The 20,578-nt window shown below is 44.7% G+C and overlaps 1 protein-coding gene across 1 annotated transcript in view; it reads left to right on the top strand.

Annotated features, from left to right (window-relative positions):
* Window positions 1-20,578, top strand: part of ARF3 (ARF GTPase 3) — a 52,210-nt gene that overhangs the window by 26,429 nt on the left and 5,203 nt on the right. Inside the window, exons 2-3 of the mRNA XM_075336932.1 lie at window positions 2,217-2,426; window positions 5,020-5,130. Coding sequence (XP_075193047.1) covers window positions 2,279-2,426; window positions 5,020-5,130 — 259 coding nt within the window. The 5' untranslated portion in view covers window positions 2,217-2,278. The remainder of the gene's footprint in view (window positions 1-2,216; window positions 2,427-5,019; window positions 5,131-20,578) is intronic.

Genomic DNA, 20,578 nt, shown 5'->3' with positions numbered 1-20,578 from the left:
GATATTATTCTGTTCTTAAAAGCTCTGATTGCAAGAAGGAGGCTTGTACTCATCTGTGGTATCATTGCTGAAACCTTTCTGAACTTTTACCTGAGTCATCTATGGATAAGTAGTTCATGCATTTTCCCCCCTGTGTGTCCTCCTTGTGTCTTCTCTAGTGTTTAGACAAAAAGACTGATGGCACTCACCAAATTGCAATGTGAACAGGTGCATAACTGAACATGACATAAAATTACAAAAAATAGAGACAGTTCGCAATCTGAAATGCTAAAGCATGAAAACTATGAATGCATGAATCTAGATATGCATTACTGCTAAGGAAATCTAAGAAAAATGAGATATTTAGCATATAAAAATTGCCATTTTTATATTTTTTGTATGCTAAATATCTCATTTTCCTTAGCAGTAATGCATATCTATATTCATGGTTTTCATGCTTTAGCATTTCTTAGTGCAAACTGTCTCTTTTTTTTGTAATTTTATGTAATGTTCAGTTATGCACATTGCAGTTTGGTGAGTGCCATCAGTCTTTTTGCTGGATTAATGGGGTCATACCTCCTGACCGTTCAACCCTCCCCCACTAGCCACAGGGTATTTTATTCTCTATAGCAGGTTCCTTCTTGTCTATACCCAGGACGTTTTTAAACCCAGAGAAAGGCTTCTTTATAGAGTAGATACTCAGTTACGAGATATGATGTGACATGGCGACTGGGAAGATATAAAAATGGGCATTTTTGTATGCTAAATATCTAATTTTTCTAAGATTTCCTTAGCAGTAATGCATATCTATATTCATGCATTCATAGTTTTCATGCTTTAGGATTTCAGAGTGCAAACTTTCTCTTTCTTTGTAATTCTCTAGTATTTAGTTGGTTTGACAAAGACCTCATCCCACCCGTTCCCTATTTAGGGTCCAGCACTAGGGATTCCAAGGGCTTGGTGCATAGGTGCGGAACCTATCTAGGGTGGTAAGCAACCCCAGGAACCAGCAGTAGGTTTGGTCAGTGGTCACCATCTCCCCCTTCCCTAGGCACAGGATTTCCCTTCCCTGTCACTGATCGCTTGGTACTTCCCCGTACCTAGCGTGACACTGTGCTTTATGACCTGCTGGCATCTCCAGTGTTTCACAAATCAATGTAAGTCTATGAGAACCTTGTTCTGGCTTTCATAGAGTTTTGTGATGAGCGAGCACTACCTTGCTCTGGTACTTGTAACAAGCAGTCAGATGCTCGGACGGCTTCAACTTGTGTACCAAGTATAATGGAAGTCAGTGGGAAACTTCTATGAAGCTCTCACGTTCAGGTCAGGAGAGCCGCCGGCCAGTCTGAGCATTGCAATGTGATCATCATCCGTGTAATACGGCCTTCTGACAGTGCCCATACACTGAGTTTTATGTGCAGATATTACCTTGGATGAAAAAAATCCACAGGTAAAAATGCACATGCATTTGTAGTGCGCTTCTACTGTAGAAATACACTAAAAACACATGTAATCTGCACATAGCTGTATCAATAAACATTTCTTAAAGCCAAATACCAGGAAGTATCAAAAATAAAACAGCTTTTTCTAAAACATAACATACTAAAAAGAGACAAAACTGCATCAAAAAACCCAAAAAATGATTAGTGAGCACGACCATGCTCGGGTGCTCGGTACTCATAACGAGCAGTTTAACACTCAGATGGACTCAACTTCGATACCGAGAACTGTATAATGGAAATCTATGGGGAACCCAAGCATTTTTCTGGAAAATCTTCTTGAAAAATACTCGTTCCTCCTTGACTTCCATTGTACACAGTACAGGAGTCAAGCCCATCCGAGTGTCCGACTGCTCGTTACAAGTACCGAGCATGGCAGTGCTCACTCATCACTAATAGAATGGCATAGAGACCTTGTGATGTCACTTCTGACTTCCAGCCAATCCGGAAGTTATGGGCACAAGATGACGTGCAGGAGCAGTGCTGAAAAATGATGAAGCTGCCGGATGGTGAGTATATGACAGGGCAGGGGGCTTACATTTAAAGCGCCACTACAGCGCCGAATCGTCTCCCCAACAAATGCTGGAGTGGTGATGTCGTAGGGTAGGGCTGGATATACTTGTACTTTTTGCTGTTATGCAGCAGTCCATATTTAGAGGTGGCTACAACATATAAGTCTAAACCATTCTGATCTTATTTTTTCAGATTTCAATTTTGCTTTGTGTTTTGTCATTTCAGGAAAGAGCACAAGCCGCCTACTGTCTTTACCTGATTATACTTGCGATCCTGTGAAAAGAACCATGGGAAACATTTTTGGAAATCTGCTCAAAAGTCTTATTGGAAAGAAGGAAATGCGAATACTTATGGTGGGACTTGATGCTGCTGGAAAGACCACCATATTATACAAGCTTAAACTTGGAGAGATCGTGACCACAATTCCAACTATAGGTAAAGTCCCATAGAACGCCTCTTCTTGTTAATAATAAGTCCACTGCACCTAAAAACAATTTGCCATATAATGTCCAAACTCTCTAAATCAGTTTCTTGATTATTATTATTATTATGATTTATTATTGTAGTGCCATTTATTCTTTAGCGCTATGATGAATAGAGACCTTTTGCCAAATCAGAAAAACTGATAGAAATTACGATTGGTGCACAGTATCTGATGAAAAAGCACCTCCAAAAATGGACATAATTCACACCAGTGTCAAAACAACATTGCTGAGCACAGTTCCGTCTTCTGTCACTTCTTTTAACAGCTTCAATGTAAGAAAAGAAATCCTTATTCCAGGGATGTACCACTTAGTTTACTGGGTGCAGTAGTTGACACATTCAGCATTTTTAGATGCTCCTAAAGCTAACCCTGCCACATCACAGAATTCTGTGTACATTGGATACTGACAGTGAGCTGCTAATCAGTGTTGGGGGCATAGTTAGACTTAAGGGTACTTTACTCACTGCGATATCGGTACCGATATCGCCAGCGAGCGTACCCGCCCCCGTCGGTGGTGCGACACAGGCAAATTGCTGCCCGTGGCGCACAACATCGCTAACACCCGTCACACGGACTTACCTTCCCTGCGACGTCGCTGTTGCCGGCGAACCGCCTCCTTTCTAACACAGGCGTCCAATAATAGAGGAGGGGCGTAGATGAGCGGGACGTAACATCCCGCCCACCTCCTTCCTTCCGCATTGCCGGTGGACGCAGGTAGGAGATGTTCCTCGTTGCTGCGGTGTCACACATAGCGGTGTGTGCTGCCGCAGGAATGACGAACAACATCGCTACGTACGAGACAACGATTTTTGGTAAATGGACGACCTCTAATATACCAATTTTTGTCTGTTTTGCGATCGTTTAAGGTCGCTCCTGCCTGTCACACGCTGCGATGTCGCTAACGGCCCCAGAGGTGCGTCACAAACACCGTGACCCTGACGATATATCGTTAGCGATGTCGCAGCGTGTAAATGGCCCTTTAGTCCCGCAGTCATAATCTTCTGATAAAACACTCATTTTATTGAAACAACAACACACAGCTAATAAGTGATACCTCCCCGATATCAAATGTCTCAGCCCCTACATCATAGTATTGGCAGGCTACATAGCAAAAACCTGCTGACAAATCCCTTTCAAACCCTTTTTCATGCAGTAAGGGGAGTAAAAAAATAAATTAGATGTGATTTTAAGATCATGTCTTGAGAATAAAATCCTTTACTGCTGAATTTTATAAATCCGCATGTGAAGTAGGGTTCCTATGGAAAAGTCAAGTCCACATCAAAACTACCCCTGACTTTATGATATGGGTAACATAAACCAAGCACAGACCTTCCCAGGTTGACATACTGAGGAGGGAGTGTCATTGTAACGGCCTACCTTGTAACCCTTCACCTTATCCCTTTCTCTTTTCCCTTTTTTTTCTTACTTAACTTTTTATTTGTCTGGTTATATCTATATTGACTTATTCGCTGCTGTATAACATGTCTGCTACCAACTCTACAGAATATGCATGCAGCTTTGGAAAGAATGATGAACATTTTATTTTAATCTTAAAAATGTAATTTACTTTATTTGCTTACAGTGATAATTGTGAATTGCACTGTCCACTTTTCTGCTTCTATATATTATATAAGCTGCTATAATAAAACTGAATAAAAACAGAAAAAAAAAAGTAATTTTAAAAGTATAAAAAAAGAAGAAAAAAACCATACAGATGCATCTGGACCTTTGCATTTTGCATCATCAATTTCAAAGGGACTTGCTTAGGTGTTTCCTTGTTACACCTAGAAGTAGTAGGATAGCACGGTGGCTCAGTGGTTAGCACTGCTGTCTTGCAGCGCTGGGGTCCTAGGTTTAAATCCCACCAAGGTCAACATCTGCAAGGAGTTTGTATGTTCTCCCCGTGTTTGTGTGGGTTTCCTCTGGGTTCTCCAATTTTCTCCCACACTCCAAAGACATAGTAATAGGGACTTTAGATTGTGAGCCTCAATGGGGACAGTGTTGCTGATGTATGTAAAGCGCAATGGAATTAATGGCGCTATATTAATGAATAAATAGTATTGTTATATAGTTCCTAAATAAAGTAGTGTCATCTTTGGCTACCCATGTGACAGCAGCTATGAGCTGGTGTAGTTTTTGGCTACAACAAATACAAGTTTTCTGGCGTACATTGTAGGAAATTTGTTGCACAGTGCTAATCCAACACCCTACTTACTGATCCCCCTCCTTTGAAAAAGTGTCGGGTCCAGCAAAAAATGGCAAAGTCACAAAATGTCACAAATGCCTCTCAAATTTTACAATTTTTTTTTATGCCCTGTTTTCTGATGAACAGGGAAAGATAAACCCCCCTCCCCCATAGTGGCAAACTATGATGGCTTCAGTTGACTACCATAGTGCTGGTAGTCATGTTGTCATAAAAAAGAGTACAGAATGATTGTGTGTGTGTGTATATTCTTCTTCTCTTTTTTTTTTTTTTTCTTTCTTTCTTCCACTCTCCAATACCTCAGCAGTCTCAAATACTTATTCTACTTTCTCCCCCCACAGGCTTCAATGTAGAAACAGTGGAATACAAGAACATCAGCTTCACAGTTTGGGACGTTGGTGGCCAAGACAAGATCCGACCACTGTGGAGGCACTACTTCCAGAACACTCAGGGTGAGATGTTATATGTATATGTATATATATAGAGAAAAACCCACCATGGTCACAGAAATAACGTTAATCTGTCAAAAGTAATACTAAATAAAAAATTTATGAAAATGAAAGTCAGACATTGCTTTTCAACCATGCTTCCACAGAATTTTCAAAAAAAATAAAACTCATGAAATAGGCCTGGACAGAAATGATGGCACCCCTGAAAATAATGTGACAAAAGGGACATGTTAAATGAGGGTATGTCCACTAATTAGCATCACAGGTGTCTACAATCTTGAAAACAGTCAGCGGGCCTGTGTATAGGGCTACAAATACTCACTGTGCTGTTTGGTAACATGGTGTGTACTACACTCAGCATGGATCAGAGGAAGCGAAGGAAAGAGTTGTCTCAGGAGATTAGAAAGAAAATTATAGTCAATCATGTTAAAGATAAAGGTTATAAGACTATCTCCAAGCAGCTTGATGTTCCTGTGACTACAGTTAGCAATATTATTCAGAAATTTAAGATCCATGGGACTGTAGCCAACCTCCCTGGATGTGACTGCAGGAGGAAAATTGATGACAAACCAAAGAGACGGACAAGACAAATGGTAACAAGAGAGCCCAGAAAAACTTCTAAAGCGATTAAAGGTGAACTTCAGGGGGGCGTGGCCAGCAGGCAGCATGAGCGGTCGCATCTGAGAGCAGCTCCGCAGTCCAACGCTGAAAAATACTATTAATCCTGCCGAAATTGGTGCCTAAATACACCTCTGGATTACCTGTGGTGCGGTGAGCATTCTGATCGGTACCATGAGCAGAGGTCGCAGCGCAGCGGCGGCTGAAAAGCTGAAGAAGTTTGCCCGGGACTCCCAGCAAGATGGCGTCGGCAAGCAGTCGGAGCGGGAATCCAGTGAGGCGGAGGAGGAGGAGAGCATGGAGGCCGGATCCAAGGAACCGCAGGAGCTAACCTTGCAGCAAGTTACTTCACAATTACTTGCGGCGATCCAGGATTCAAAAGTGTCGCTGACGGGCAAAATCGAGGAGGTTAAGATAGATGTGGGGCTCCTCCGGCTGGATCTGCAAAATCTGAGAGAGCGGGTGAAGGAGACGGAGCAGCGGATCTCCACGCTGGAAGACGACGCAAGAGCGACGCCAGGCAGATTGTCCTCCTTGGAAAGCGCGGCAAACAACTGGGCGCAAAGGGCTGACGATCTGGAAAACCGCCTGCGTCGCAATAATTTAAGAATTCTGGGGATGCCGGAGAGGGCAGAAGGGAGCGACCCATGTAAGTTCATGGAAACATGGCTTTCTGAAACTTTCCCTGATGCGACGCTGTCAGCGGCATTCGCTATAGAAAGAGCCCACCGGGTACCGGCCAGACCTCCTCCCCCGGGAGCGCAGCCTAGACCTCTCCTGGCCCGACTGCTGAGCAGCAGGGATAGAGATGCGATCCTTGGTGCGGCGCGACGCAAAGGCCCGATCCTACATAATAATGCTCCCATACTGATTTTCCCTGACTTCTCTGCGTCTCTCCAGAAAACGAGGGCATCCTTCATTCAGGTAAAAAAACGCCTTAGAGATCACCAAATTGCTTACTCCATGATCTTCCCGGCTCGTCTCAGAGTGGTTCATCAAGAGCGATCCTTGTTCTTTACATCTCCTGCGGAGGCGGATGACTGGATCAACACGCTGAAGAGGAAGCGCTGATGCGTTACAGGCTTGAGCGACGTCGGGAGGATCGCTGTTGTGATGGTGTCGCGGTTCTGATTTGTTTATTTCATCTCCTTTGGAGTGAGGTCGGTGATACGATTCGGGCGGCACGGTGGCTCAGTGGCTAGCACTGCAGTCTTGCAGCGCTGGGGTCCTGGGTTCAAATCCCACCAAGGACACCATCTGCAAGGAGTTTGTATGTTCTCCCCGTGTTTGCGTGGGTTTCCTCCGGGTACTCCGGTTTCCTCCCACACTCCAAAGACATACAGATAGGGACTCTAGATTGTGAGCCCCAATGGGGACAGTGTTGCCAATGTATGTAAAGTGCTATGGAATTAATAGCGCTATATAAATGAATAAAATTATTATTATTATTATTATTATTATTAATTATTATTATTTTCCCTGGGACGTCTGAAATCGCTGTTGCGATAGCTTTAGGATCATCCTATGCAGATACTCGGCGTCCCTTGATATTGAAGGCGCGAAATATTTCTGTTTCCTTCATCCCTCCTGCCATACGAGTGGAGCGGTGCTCGGGATCGCAGTTGCGGCCGCGTCCTGCTTTTTTGGTTCCAGTTTGTTGAGTAATTGACGATTCCATCAGGAGGCGCCGGTGCGCCTGAGACTCCCGGAGGCATGTGAGTTACTGGATGTGTTTATTATTGATCTTCCATTGTGCCGGTCTCCGGGTTAGCCCCCCCTCGTGGCTGGGCAGCTGGGGGTTGTGCCTCTGGGGGTGTCGGGACCTGAGCTCACTGCGCTCGTTACTAAGTCCAGATTGAGTTCTGGAATTCTCGTCGCTGGTGGGACCGGATTGAACTGACTTCAAGCGGGACAAGTGCCAGAGCGCTGCTGCGGTGCCAGGATCACTTTTATGCGATCTTGAATTATCCTGCATTATCCAAAATGGGACTTCACTCCGGGTTTGCAGTATTTAGCAACGCACTTAAGTTCAGGATGCTGAAATTTGTCTTTAGAGCTATATTAAGGTTTTTTGTTTTGTTTTTTTTTTTAGGTCACCATATATGATAATCACTTATGATTTGGGATTGCCTGCAAATTCTTCTCCCATTTCCTCTACATTCCTATCTCCTCTTCCCCCCTCTTAGTCGCACTTACTTGTTTAATCCCTCAGCCCTTTTATCTCATCCTCATACCCATCCTTGCTATCCTATTTCTTATCTACCTCTAAGTCTTCTTTTGCTATTCTTTCCAGCTTTCCTCTTCAACCTCCCTCTCTCTTCCCCAGCCTTCACCCAGTATGCCCTCCTCCTCACACTCTCCCTTCTTCCACCCATCTTAAATTCTCTTTTCTCTCTTCTCTTCCCTTGCCCTTTTCTCTCTTCCTTACCCCTTCCCCGCCCACCTTTCACTACCTTTCCTCCATCCCACACCCCCCCCCTTTTTTTTTTTTTTTTCTCTTTCTCTTCTCTCTTCTCTCTTCTCTCTTCTCTTTCTTCTCTCTTCTCTTTCTTTCTTCCCATATTTCTATGCCCATTTACTCTGGGTTCTATTACCCACGAACGATTAATTGGCTATGTTGCAGGGTAATTCAATACGTTGGACTGCAGGAAAAGCTTAAGTCCTTGTTTCGAGGACACCCCCGTACCAAGTACACCATCTAGCCACGTTGGTTCACCCTGGTAGTTACTAGGGACACCCTCTCCTGGTCACACTGCTGGATCAGTTCTTTCGGCTGTGTGTTTGCAGCCGATAGTTTGTATTTAAGGGTACGTTTGCCCAAGTTCTACTGTGGGTTAAGTTTTTGACATTTCCCTATTAATTCAGTGGGAGACACATTTCAATGGCTTTAAGCTTGATGACATGGAATGTTAGGGGACTGGGCACATCCAGGAAACGGGCGGCAGTGTTCGCACATATCAAAAAATCCAAAGCTCAGATTGTATGTTTGCAAGAGACCCATTTATTGTTGGAAACCGCAAGAGTGCTTCAAAAGCCTTGGGTTCAATGGTCAGCTCACTCTGTTCATTCCTCATATTCGAGGGGAGTTTCGGTACTAGTCCATAAAGCACTGCGGTGGGACCCGGGTAAGATCATAAAGGATAATGATGGGAGGTATGTGTTTGTCCAGGCTCACATCGATGGGATCATGATAGTGATCTTAGCCATATACATCCCCCCTGCGATGGGAATCTCAATTTTGTATGAAGCGGCTAAGTTTGCCTCACAATTCCCACAAGCCTTGGTGCTCTGCATGGGGGATTTCAATTTGATTAGCAACACAGGGCTGGATAGATTCAACACCCGACAGGTCCCGATCTCCCCAACGATGCAAACTAGACTGAGTGCATTCCTCCAGGAGGTGGGGTGGTGCGACATGTGGCGGTTTTTTAACCCAGTACTGAGGGAATACACGTGTTATACCCCAGGGAAAAACTCATTGTCTAGAATTGATTACATCTGTGGAAATGAAAGAGTCTGTGCCCATATACAATCGGTGTGTCATCTACCCAGATCAGTATCAGACCACTCTCCGGTATTTGTCAGCATTAAGTGGGAAGGTTGTAAATCTCGTAAAGTGTCACGGAAGATTAACCCTTGGTGGCTGTCACTCTTTGGTGCCAATGATAGGATTCCTGATCAGCTCAGGGCATACACCGAGACGAACTCCGTGGAAGAGAATCACTCGGCCTATTGGGATGCGCTTAAGGCATATTTGAGGGGATGCTGTCACTCCTCTATCTCTTATGTCAAGAAACAGGCGGCCAGAGAGGAGGAGGAATTGGCCACTCAAAATAGAGTGCTTGAACATAGATTTACCTCAGACCCTTCTGAAGGAAACAGACTCCAGTGGCTACAGGCTGGGAGGAAATATCTTTTGTTCCTACAAGATAAGGCTAAGAGACATGTCTTCTTCATGAACCAGAGATATTTTGAGCAAGGGAACCAATCTAGTAGTTTACTAGCGTTCCTGGTGCGCCAATCCACTAGCTCACCTGCGGTCCTTAAGATCAGAGACTCCGATGGCGATTCAATCACCTCCGTCACTGGTATTCTGAAGGTGTTTCTGGACTTCTATAGGAACCTATATGAGTCCAGGCTGACTGTGTCAAGGGGGGAGATCACTGAATACTTACGGGATCTGGAGTTTCCCAGATTGACTTTGGCTCAGAGGTCGGCCTTGGATGAGCCCATTAGCATGGAAGAGATGGTGGAGGCGATGGGTGCACTCAATAAGGGTAAGGCGTCTGGCCCGGACGGACTCCCAATTGAAATATTTGACAAGTATAGGGGGGAGCTGGCCCCAGCTCTCTTGGAGACGGTTGAGGCTTCATTCCGCAGGGGAAGGTTGCCTGATTCCTTCTATGAGGCAACCATCGTGCTACTATTGAAACCAGATAAGGATCCATTGGATTGTGGCTCGTACAGACCGATCTCTCTGTTAAATTCTGATTATAAAATTCTTACCAAAATTCTAGCAACTAGACTCAATAAAGTGATCTCCTCCATAATACACGAGGACCAGTCTGGATTCATTCCGGGTAGAAGTACCTCGGATAATCTGAGGAGGGCACAGGTGATTCTACAGATGGGCACCAAGTTAGAGGAGGATTGGGCTTTGATCTCCTTGGATGCGGCCAAGGCCTTTGACTCTATAGAATGGCCATACCTGCTGGAGGTGCTGCGGGCATTTGGTTTCGGCAACAATTTTGTTAGATGGATTGAGATTATATATAAAGCTCCAACGGCCAACATTCAGGTGGGAGGTGGAGTATCGGAAACTTTCCCTTTGGGGAGGGGAACCAGGCAGGGATGTCCTCTATCCCCTCTTCTGTTCGCCCTTGCCATGGAACCGTTGGCAGTGCGCATTCGGGCGGACTCAATCTACCGGGGAGTGAGACATCGTAAGGGAGATGAACGTTTGTCTCTGTATGCTGACGACCTGTTATTGTTTGCTTCGGATCCGGATTCCTCCATTCCTAGAGCCGTAGAGCTAATCGACCGATTCGGGGAGTTCTCGGGCCTGTCAATAAATTGGTCAAAATCGTACCTCCTCTTCCTATCTCGGGACAGGGAGGAAATGATGAACACCCACATGTGTAGAGTTCCAGTGGTGGATCACTTTAAATACCTGGGGATTATATTGACGGGAAGCCCTTCGGAGATGATAGCAAGAAATATTGCCCCCTTATTATCACACCTCGGGGAGAAATTTAATAGATGGAGCCAACTCCCGCTCTCAGTGGCGGGAAGGATTAATCTCCTTAAAATGATAGTGCAACCAAAGTGTCTTTATATAACCCAACATGTATTCGTACAGATTCCCCGTTCTTTCTTTCGGTCCCTGGAATCTCTGATGATCACCTTTGTCTGGGGTCCTTCCAGATCAAGGGTCCAGATGGCCAAATTACAGAGACCCAAGGACATGGGGGGTATGGCCCTTCCTGATCTGTACATATACTATCTGGCCGGACAATTGAAATATTTGAGACAATGGACACTTCCTGGGGTGAGGGGTTCTCCGGAGGGTCTTCTGGCAGAGTTCACAGGTATGGATCTCTTATGGCCATTGTTGACGGACCACAAGAGGGCTCCTGAGGGTCGGGTCCTCCCAATACACAAACTGGGGGCCAGGGTCTGGAAAGAGGCTAAAACCATTTTTGGTTTTCACGATATGCCAACTGAGACACCCCTATGGGATAACTTGGACCTTCCACACTTTTGTGGGCTGCCGGGGTTTGGCGAATGGAGGAATCGAGGAATAGTCTCCCTGGGATCACTGGTCCGGGATGGTGATCTCCGCCCATTTGCGCAACTGCGTGCAGAATTTGATTTGCCGGAATCTCATGGGTTTCAGTACCTCCAGATTAGGCACGCCTTCCGGGCTCAGTTCTCTGGTCGTGGGGTTAGATTCTCTTCCTTTCCAGTCATTGGAATTATCAGATCACAGGGCCCTGGAGGTCTCATTTCCAAATTGTACTCCTCCCTTATCCGGGCCAAGGCCATGAACAGTCCTCTTTCTGTCCGGGAGAGGTGGAGTGTCAGGATCCCTGAAATTGATGATGTAGTGTGGGACGACATTGTCGAATCCCACACGCTAGTCTCTCCTGCAGTCAATAATAGACTGATTCAGTTATACATAATACATCAAAGTTATATGACTCCTCAGAGACTGAACAAGATGAAAAAGGCAAATAATCTGGTGGGGGTGGGTTGTCCAAGATGCGGGAGAGACGGTGCTGATTTCTGGCACATGATATGGGATTGCCGGGTCATTCTCTCCTATTGGAGTGAGGTTGTAACAACTCTGTCCACCATACTTCAGAAAGGAGTTGCTCTGTGCCCAGTCCTGTGTCTATTTGGGGTGGTGGATGTACGCTCCTGGTCCCAAAATGAAAACTTGCTAATAAAAAAGGTATTATTTTTGGCCCGGAAGGGCATTATACTAAACTGGATGGGCATCCACCCTCCAACTAAAGCCTCATGGATTGCATTGGTAAATGCTATAATTCCGTCAGAACACAATGTTTATAAGATAAGAGGTTCTTTAAATAAATTCGACAAAATATGGGGTAGATGGATGGGCTCGCCCTTGACCGGAGGATCACCCGGCTCCCTAGCTGATAGCCTACAGTCGGTACTGGCGTGATAGTAACTGATGGTAATCCGATGGGAGGAAAGGAGAATTACGGGGTTTATGATATACTGTATTGGAGATATTACGAGACCTCTGTAATCTGGGTTGCGCTTCTCTTATTGGTGTGGGCTTTTTGCCCCAGAATGGATATGTTTCGAGAACTGACACCTCTGCAATGATTAATGTGCTAAGGCCAGATTGAAAGTACTAATTGTTGATTTAATTGTTGTTGCTTTATTACCCTGCTTATCAAACAGTATACGTGTATACTTGTAAAGTACAAATTGCTGACTTATCCTATAATGTAATGTCTTACTTAACCTTCAATAAAACGAGTTTAAAAAAAAAAAAGGTGAACTTCAAGTGTCAGATCGCACCATCCATTTTTCTTTGAGCCAAAGTGGACTTCATGGGTGAGGAACAAGGAGGACAACATTGTTGAAAAAGAATCATAAAAAAGCCAGACTGGAATTGCCAAAATACATGTTGACAAGCCACAAAGCTTCTGGGAAAATGTTCTATGGACAGACAAAAATGGAACTTTTTGGCAAGGCACATCAGCTCTATGTTCACAGACGGAAAAATGATGCATATCAAGAAAAGGACACTGTCCCTACTATGAAAAATGGAGGAGGCTACGTTATGCTTTGGGGTTGCTCTGCTGCATCTGGCATAGGGTGTCTTGAATCTGTGCAGGGTACAATTAAATTTCAAGACTATCAAGGGATTCTAGAGAGAAATGTGCTGCCCAGTCTCAGAAATCTTGGTCTCAGTTGCAGGTCATGGGTCTTGCAACAGGATAATGACCCAAAACACACAGCTATAAACACCTAAGAATGGCTAAGAGGAAATCATTGGACTAATCTGAAGCGGCCTTCTATGAGCCCTGACCGAAATCCTATTGAGCATCTTTGGAAAGAGCTGAAACATGCCGTCTGGAAAAGGTAACCTTCAAACACGACACAACTGGAGCAGTTTGCTCTTGAGGAGTGGCCAAAATACCTATCGAGGTGCAGAAGTCTCATTGTCAGTTACAGTGATTGCCTCAAAAGGTTGTGCAACAAAATATTAAGTTACTGGTGCCATTATTTCTGTCCAGGCCTATTTTTCATGAGTTTTTATTTTATTTATTTATTTATTTTATTTTTTTTTAATTTTTTGGAAGCATGGTTGAAAAGCAATGTCTGACTTTCATTTGTTAATTTTCATAGATTTTTTATTTATTACTTTTGTCAGATTCACGTTATTTCTGTGACCATTGTGGGTTTTTCTTTCCTTAAACGAGGGGTACCAACAATTTTGACCACGTGTGTATTTTACATAGTGGGTACGGAAAGTATTCAGACCCCTTTACATTTTTCACTCTGTGTAATTGCAGCCATTTGGTAAATTCAAAAAAGTTCATTTTTTTCTCATTAACCCCTTCACCCCCGGCCACTAAAACACCCTAATGACCGGGCCATTTTTTGCAATTCTGACCAGTGTCACTTTGACAGGTTATAACTCTGGAACGCTTCAACGGATCCTGGCGATTCTGAGATTGTTTTTTCGTGACATATTGTACTTCATGTCAGTGGTAAATTAAGGCCGATATTTTTTGCGTTTATTTGTGAAAATTTAGGAAATTTGGCGAAAATTTTGAAAATTTCGCAATTTTCAAACTTTGAAAATTTATGCCCATAAATCTGAGAGATATGTCACACAAAATAGTTACTAAATAACATTTCCCACTTGTCTACTTTACACCAGCGCAATTTTCGAAACAAATTTTTTTTCCGTTAGGAAGTTAGAAGGGGTCAAAGGTCATCAGCAAATTCTCATTTTTCCAACAAAATTTACAAAATAATTTTTTTTAGGGACCACATTACATTTGAGGTGACTTTGAGAGGCCTAGGTGACAGAAAATACCCAAAAGAGACCCCATTCTAAAAACTACACCCCTCACACTGCTCAAAACCACATCCAATAAGTTTATTAACCCTTTAGGTGCTTCACAGGAACCAAAGCAATGGGGAAGGAAAAAATGAAAATTTTACTTTTTAACACAAAAATGTTACTTTAGCCATAAAATTTTCATTTTTACAAGGGAGAAAAGAGAAAGTACACAATACAATTTATTGTGCATGTACTCCTGAGTACGCTGATACCCCATATGTGGTAAAAATCAATTGTTTGGGTGCACGGCAGAGCTCGGAAGGGAAGGAGCGCCATTTTAATTTTTGAACGCAAAATTAGCTGCACCTGTTAGCGGACGCCATGTCGGGTTTGAAGACCCCCTGAGGTGCCTAAACAATGGAGCTCCCCCACAAGTGACCCCATTTTGGAAACTAGAGCCCTCAAATAATTGTTCTAGATGTTTGGTGAGCACTTTGAACACCTGGGGGCTTCACAGAAGTTTATAGCGTTGAGCCGTGAAAAGAAAAAAAATTTTTTTTACCACAAAACGGTTGCTTCAACTAGGTAGCTTTTTTTTTCACAAGGCTATCAGGAAAAAATGCACCATAAAATATATTGTGCATTTTCTCCTGAGTACGCAGATACCTCATATGTGGTGGAAAGTAATTGTTTGGGCGCATGGCGGGGCTCAGAAGACAAGGAGCGCCATTTGACAGCAAAATTGGTTGGAATCATTAGCGGACGCCATGTCACGTTTGGAGACCCCCTATGGTGCCTAAACAGTGGAGATCCCCCACAAGTGACACCATTTTGGAAACTAGAGCCCTCAAATAATTTTTCTAGATGTTTGGTGAGCACTTTGAACACCTGGGGGCTTCACAGAAGTTTATAGCGTTGAGCCGTGAAAAGAAAGATTTTTTTTTTTACCACAAAACGGTTGCTTCAACTAGGTAGCTTTTTTTTTCACAAGGGTAACAGGAAAAAATGCACCATAAAACGTATTGTGCAATTTCTCCTGAGTACGCAGATACCTCATATGTGGTGGAAAGTAATTGTTTGGGCGCATGGCAGGGCTCAGAAGAGAAGGAGCGCCATTTGACTTTTCAAACGCACAGACGCAGTGCACTGATCGGCCGCTGCAGGACGCACGGTCGGATGCGATAAAAAAAAGCATCGGGGATACGTATAAAAAAAAGTCACGCCAAAAATTGACCATGGATGCAGATACGTTATGTGCATCCCTGATCAGCGCTTGGCGGGACGCACGGACGGATGCGATACAAAAAGCGTCGCAAATACGGAAAAAAGTCACGCCAAAAACTGACCACGGATGCAGATCCGTTATCTGCATCCCTGATCAGCGCTTGGCGGGACGCACGTACGGATGCGATACAAAAAGCGTCGGGGATACGGAAAAAAAAGTCACGCCAAAAATTGAGCAGGGATGCCGATCCGTTATCTGCATCCCTGATCAGCGCTTGGCAGGACGCACGGACGGATGAGGTGTAAAAATGGACAGGGGATACGGAAAAAAAAAAAAAGTTATACTCACAGTACCCAGAGGACTAGCAGGAGGATCACTGACCAGAAGAGCTGCAGAGGAACAGATGGCAGAGAGATGGACAGCTTTACAGGAGCAGCAGGCAGATCAGCAGAATGCCCAGGAAGGACCCAGCGATGGACGCAGATGTGATCAGGCCGGTGAAGACAGGTAAGAGGACGTCGGGGGAGAGCAGAGGGGGAGAGGAGGGGGTGAGAGCAGAGGGGGGGTTGAGAGCAGAGGGGGGGAAGAGCAGAGGGGGAGGGGGGAGAGCAGAGGGGGAGACCGGAGAGGGAGCTGCAGAATAGAGATAATGGGGGAGGCAGTCAAATCGCGGGGGGAGCGGATCGGGATGTCGGGGGGGGGGGGGTGGTTGGGGGTAGCAGATCGCGGGGGGGGGGCACGGCAGGGGCTATCACGGCAGCGCGCAGGGACACCACGGGAGCGTGCACGGGCTGCAAAGTGAGCACAGTACTCACGTGCAGCAGCAGATCGCAGATCGCAACAGGGAAGCACATTGGCAGGGGGCAGATCGCGGCAGGGAAGCACATAGCAGGGGGCAGATCGCGGCAGGGAAGCACATGGCAGGGGGCAGATCGCGGCAGGGAAGCACATGGCAGGGGGCAGATCGCGGCAGGGAAGCACATAGCAGGGGGCAGATCGCGGCAGAGAAGCACATAGCAGGGGGCAGATCGCAGTAGGAGGCAGATCGCAGCAGGGCGGCACATCAGTGAGTGAGCCGGAGCTGCGGTGACATCAGCGGCGGCAGCAGCGGTGGCGTGGTACCACAAGTACCAGCCACTGCACGCTGCAGACATGTTGGGGGAGGGCTCACAGGCCAGCACAGGCCTGGGGAGGGCGGCCACCGGCAGATCAGACCGCCCCACTGCACACTGATTGGAGCGATTGCGCGTCATAGCACGATCGCTCCAATCAGTGCTGCAGGGGCTGGGGGCGGCATGTTTGAGGTCCACCTATGATATGCTGCAGCAGCTACGGCATCTCATAGCTGGATCTCACAGGATCGCACTAATTCGGGCATTATTTTTGCCGAAATTAGTGCGATCGATGTGGTTGGCGGTTCAGATTTGAACAGCCAATCACATCGATCGTCGATAGGGGGTGGCGATGCCGCCCCCCCTGGGGTCAAGCAAAGGTCCCCTGCTGTAAGAAACAGCAGGGGACATCATTTGAAAGCCGTTGCTATGGCCACGGCAATCAAATGAAGTTTAGGCCGTAAAATTACGTCCCTGGTCGTTAAGTCACGTTAAAATAGGACGTAATTTTACGGCCCGCGGTCGTGAAGGGGTTAATGTACACTCTGCACCCCATCTTGACAGAAAAAAACCAGAAATGTAGACATTTTTGCAAATTTATTAAACAAGAAAAACTGAAATATCACATGTTCATAAGTATTCAGACCCTTTGCTTAGTATTGAATAGAAGCACCCTTTTGAGCTAGTACAGCCATGAGTCTTCTTGGGAATGATGCAACAAGGTTTTCAAACACGTTTTTCACACCTGGACTTTTGTATCCTCTGCTATTCTTCCTTGCAGATCCTCTCCAGTTCCATCAGGTTGGATGGTGAATGTTGGTGGACAGCCATTTTCACGTCTCTCCACAGATGCTCAATTACGTTTAGGTCAGGGCTCTGGCTGGGACAGTCAAGAATCGTTACAGAGTTGTTCTGAAGCCACTCCTTTGTTATTATAGCTGTGTGTTTAGAGTTATTGTCTCTAAGACAAGTTGTCTAAGACAAGTTATTGTCTTGGCCAAAGGTGAACCTTTGGCCAAGTCTGAGGTCCAGTGCACTCTGGAAGAGATTTTCTTCCAGGATATCTCTGTACGTGGCTGCATTCATCTTTGCTTCAATTGCAACCAGTCGTCCTGTCCCTGCAGCTAAAAAACACCCCCATAGCATGATGCAGCCACCACCATGTTTTACTGTTGGGATTATATTGGGCAGGTGATGAGCAGTGCCTGGTTTTCGCCACACATACTGCTTAGAATTATCACCAAAAAGTTCTATCTTCGCCTCATCAGACCAGAGAATCTTATTTCTCATACTCTGGGAGTCCTTCATGTGGTGTTTTTTTTTTGTTTTTTTGTTTTTTTAGCAAACTGTATACGGGCTTTCATATGTCTTGCACTGAGGAGAGGCTTCTGTCTGGCCACCAGGGGCTGCAGTGATAGTTTAATTTGTGGAACTTTCTCCCATCTCCCTACTACATCTCTGGAGCTCAGCCACAGTGATCTTGGGGTTTTTGTTTACCTCTCTCACCAAGGCTCTTCTCCTATGATTGCTCAGTTTGGCTGGACGGCCAGGTCTAAGAAGAGTTCTGATGGTCCCAAACGTCTTCTATTTAAGGATTATCGAGGCCACTGTGCTCTTAGGAACCTTAAGTACTGCAGAAATTCTTTTGTAACCTTGGCCAGATCTGTACCTTGCCACAATTCTGTCTCTGAGTTCCTTGGGCAGTTCCTTTGACCTCATGATTCTCATTTGGTCTGGCATGCACTGTGAGCTGTGAGGTCTTATATCGATAGATGTGTGCCTTTCTAAATCAAGTCCTATCAGTTTAATTAAACACAGCTGGACTCCAATGAAGGAGTAGAACCATCTCAAGGAGGATCACAAGGAAATGGACAGCATGTGACTTAAATATGAGTGTCTGAGTAAAGGGTCTGAATACTTATGACCATGTGATATTTCAGTTTTTCTTGTTTAATAAAGTTGAAAAAATTTCTACATTTTTGTTTTTTTAAACACAAGGAAAAACTGGCCATACCAAATTGGGTATAGCACCGGGGAGTCACTAAATAGTGATCCCTCGGTGGGTATATTCTTTAGATAGCATGGAAAAACTGGAGGAAGAAAGAACAAAACCAAAAAAGAGGGTAATGGTGAAATATAAATATTTTATTTATTATAGTGCAAAAATATTCATAAAAGCATGAGAGTATATGGAAGGTCAAAAACAAGGGAATGGGGTAAAGATTCGGAAATGGGCTGCACAAAAATAACAGTAGCAATGAAAGGGCCCCTCTCCTGCACAAAGCGACCCATCGTAGTAAAAATGCAAAAAAAGGGGGGAAGATGAGAGGTAAGCCTAATAGGATGAGAAATGTGGTATACTGAAAACACATATAAGTTTTAATCTAGCAGTGACTGCAATGGCAGAATGCATGGACTGGAGATCTAATGTACCACAGTATAGCGGAGAAAACTGTTTCTTTATTTAGTGGTTAAATGACCAGTCCATGCACCAGAACATACAGTAGAGATATAATATCTGTGCATATAAGTAAGATGTATTTATTATACATACACTGTCACTGCAGAATGATTCAGTATAAATGAAAAGACTGATAATAACTGAAGAGATTGAATTTGCATTGGAAAGCAACAAAGGATGAATGTGAATTCCAAAGGTTACCTGTTTAAAGATGGGGGGTCGCAGGGAGCAGGAGAGGGGTCCCCCAACGATCGTTTCGCTGCAGGAGCGCTTTTTCCAGGGGCAGTACAAGGATAGAAAGAGATGTGCCTCTTTAAATAGTGTTGGCATAAATGAGATAGATCATACAATTGTGGACAGATGCGGCACACGCGCTGATCGCCGAGGGAAGGGGAGGCTACAAGCGCCATCACTCAGGCGCACGCCCAGGAGGCAGGGACGTGTCACCATGACTCCCGGGCATGCACACACGGCGACGCAGGGCATCCACGCCGCCCGGCCGTCGGCAGGTCAGCGCGTGCGCACTAATGCAGACAGAAGATCTTCTCTGGCAAAACATGTAAGAGGTACGAAATAACGGGGTGTAAACACAAGTATGAAATGCATAGAGACAACGTTATGGGGCACATAAAATCATGAGAGCAGGAGACATGGGCACAGTAGATGCAGGTTTCCATATGTTAGTTAATCCAGGAGGCATCAGAAAGGGTGGTTTGGATATAACAATGGATCCCAAAACATAGTCTCATATTCATATAAAAACACATAGGAGGAGACCTAGAGGAAAAAAACATATAAGACAGAGGAAAACATTTAATAAAAGTTATACAGAAATAAGTAAATAATCTATACATTTGCCTGTGGTTTTACGTGTGTGTGCCTGCTACAATAGGGTAGCATTGCTGAACGTGTCTCCGTGCCGCCGGTATGTGCAAAAAATGGCAAACACGTACCGGCGGCACGGATGTGTGTCGGAGGCCTTACAAGTAGTGTTCTGACTGAGGCAATTATATTGTATCAGGTGGGGGGTACGGTATTTTATGCACCCTTTTATGTCTCAGTGACTGGGCACAAATGAATTGCCAATACAGCTACGGATGTGCTGGAGTTCCCTGTGCCTAATGATACTCATGTGAATGCCAGCTTCTGGCTGGTATTCATAGGAAACTGATTCTTGTTATATACACAAGTGATCAGAAGATCGCAGGTTCAAGTTCCCATGAGGCACTAACAAATACAGTGGTGGAAAGCAAAACAAAAGTTTTTAAAAATATGAAAAAGGAAAAAAAAATGTAAAAGTTCAAATCACTTCTTATTTTTATGTCCGTAGAAGTCGGATCTATCAAGATATAAAATTCTTTAACCCATTCAGTACACTGCGTAATAAGAAGAAAAAAAAATCTTGACACCAGAATTATTTTTTTTCTACTGCCGGAACACTGCAAGACAAAGATGTAATAAGATACAACCAAAACATCGCATCT

Source organism: Anomaloglossus baeobatrachus, chromosome 2, assembly GCF_048569485.1.
Source record: "Anomaloglossus baeobatrachus isolate aAnoBae1 chromosome 2, aAnoBae1.hap1, whole genome shotgun sequence".
Lineage (NCBI taxonomy): Eukaryota > Metazoa > Chordata > Amphibia > Anura > Aromobatidae > Anomaloglossus > Anomaloglossus baeobatrachus.
Note: the sequence above shows the minus strand (reverse complement) of the source record. Positions and strands in the feature narration are given on the sequence as shown.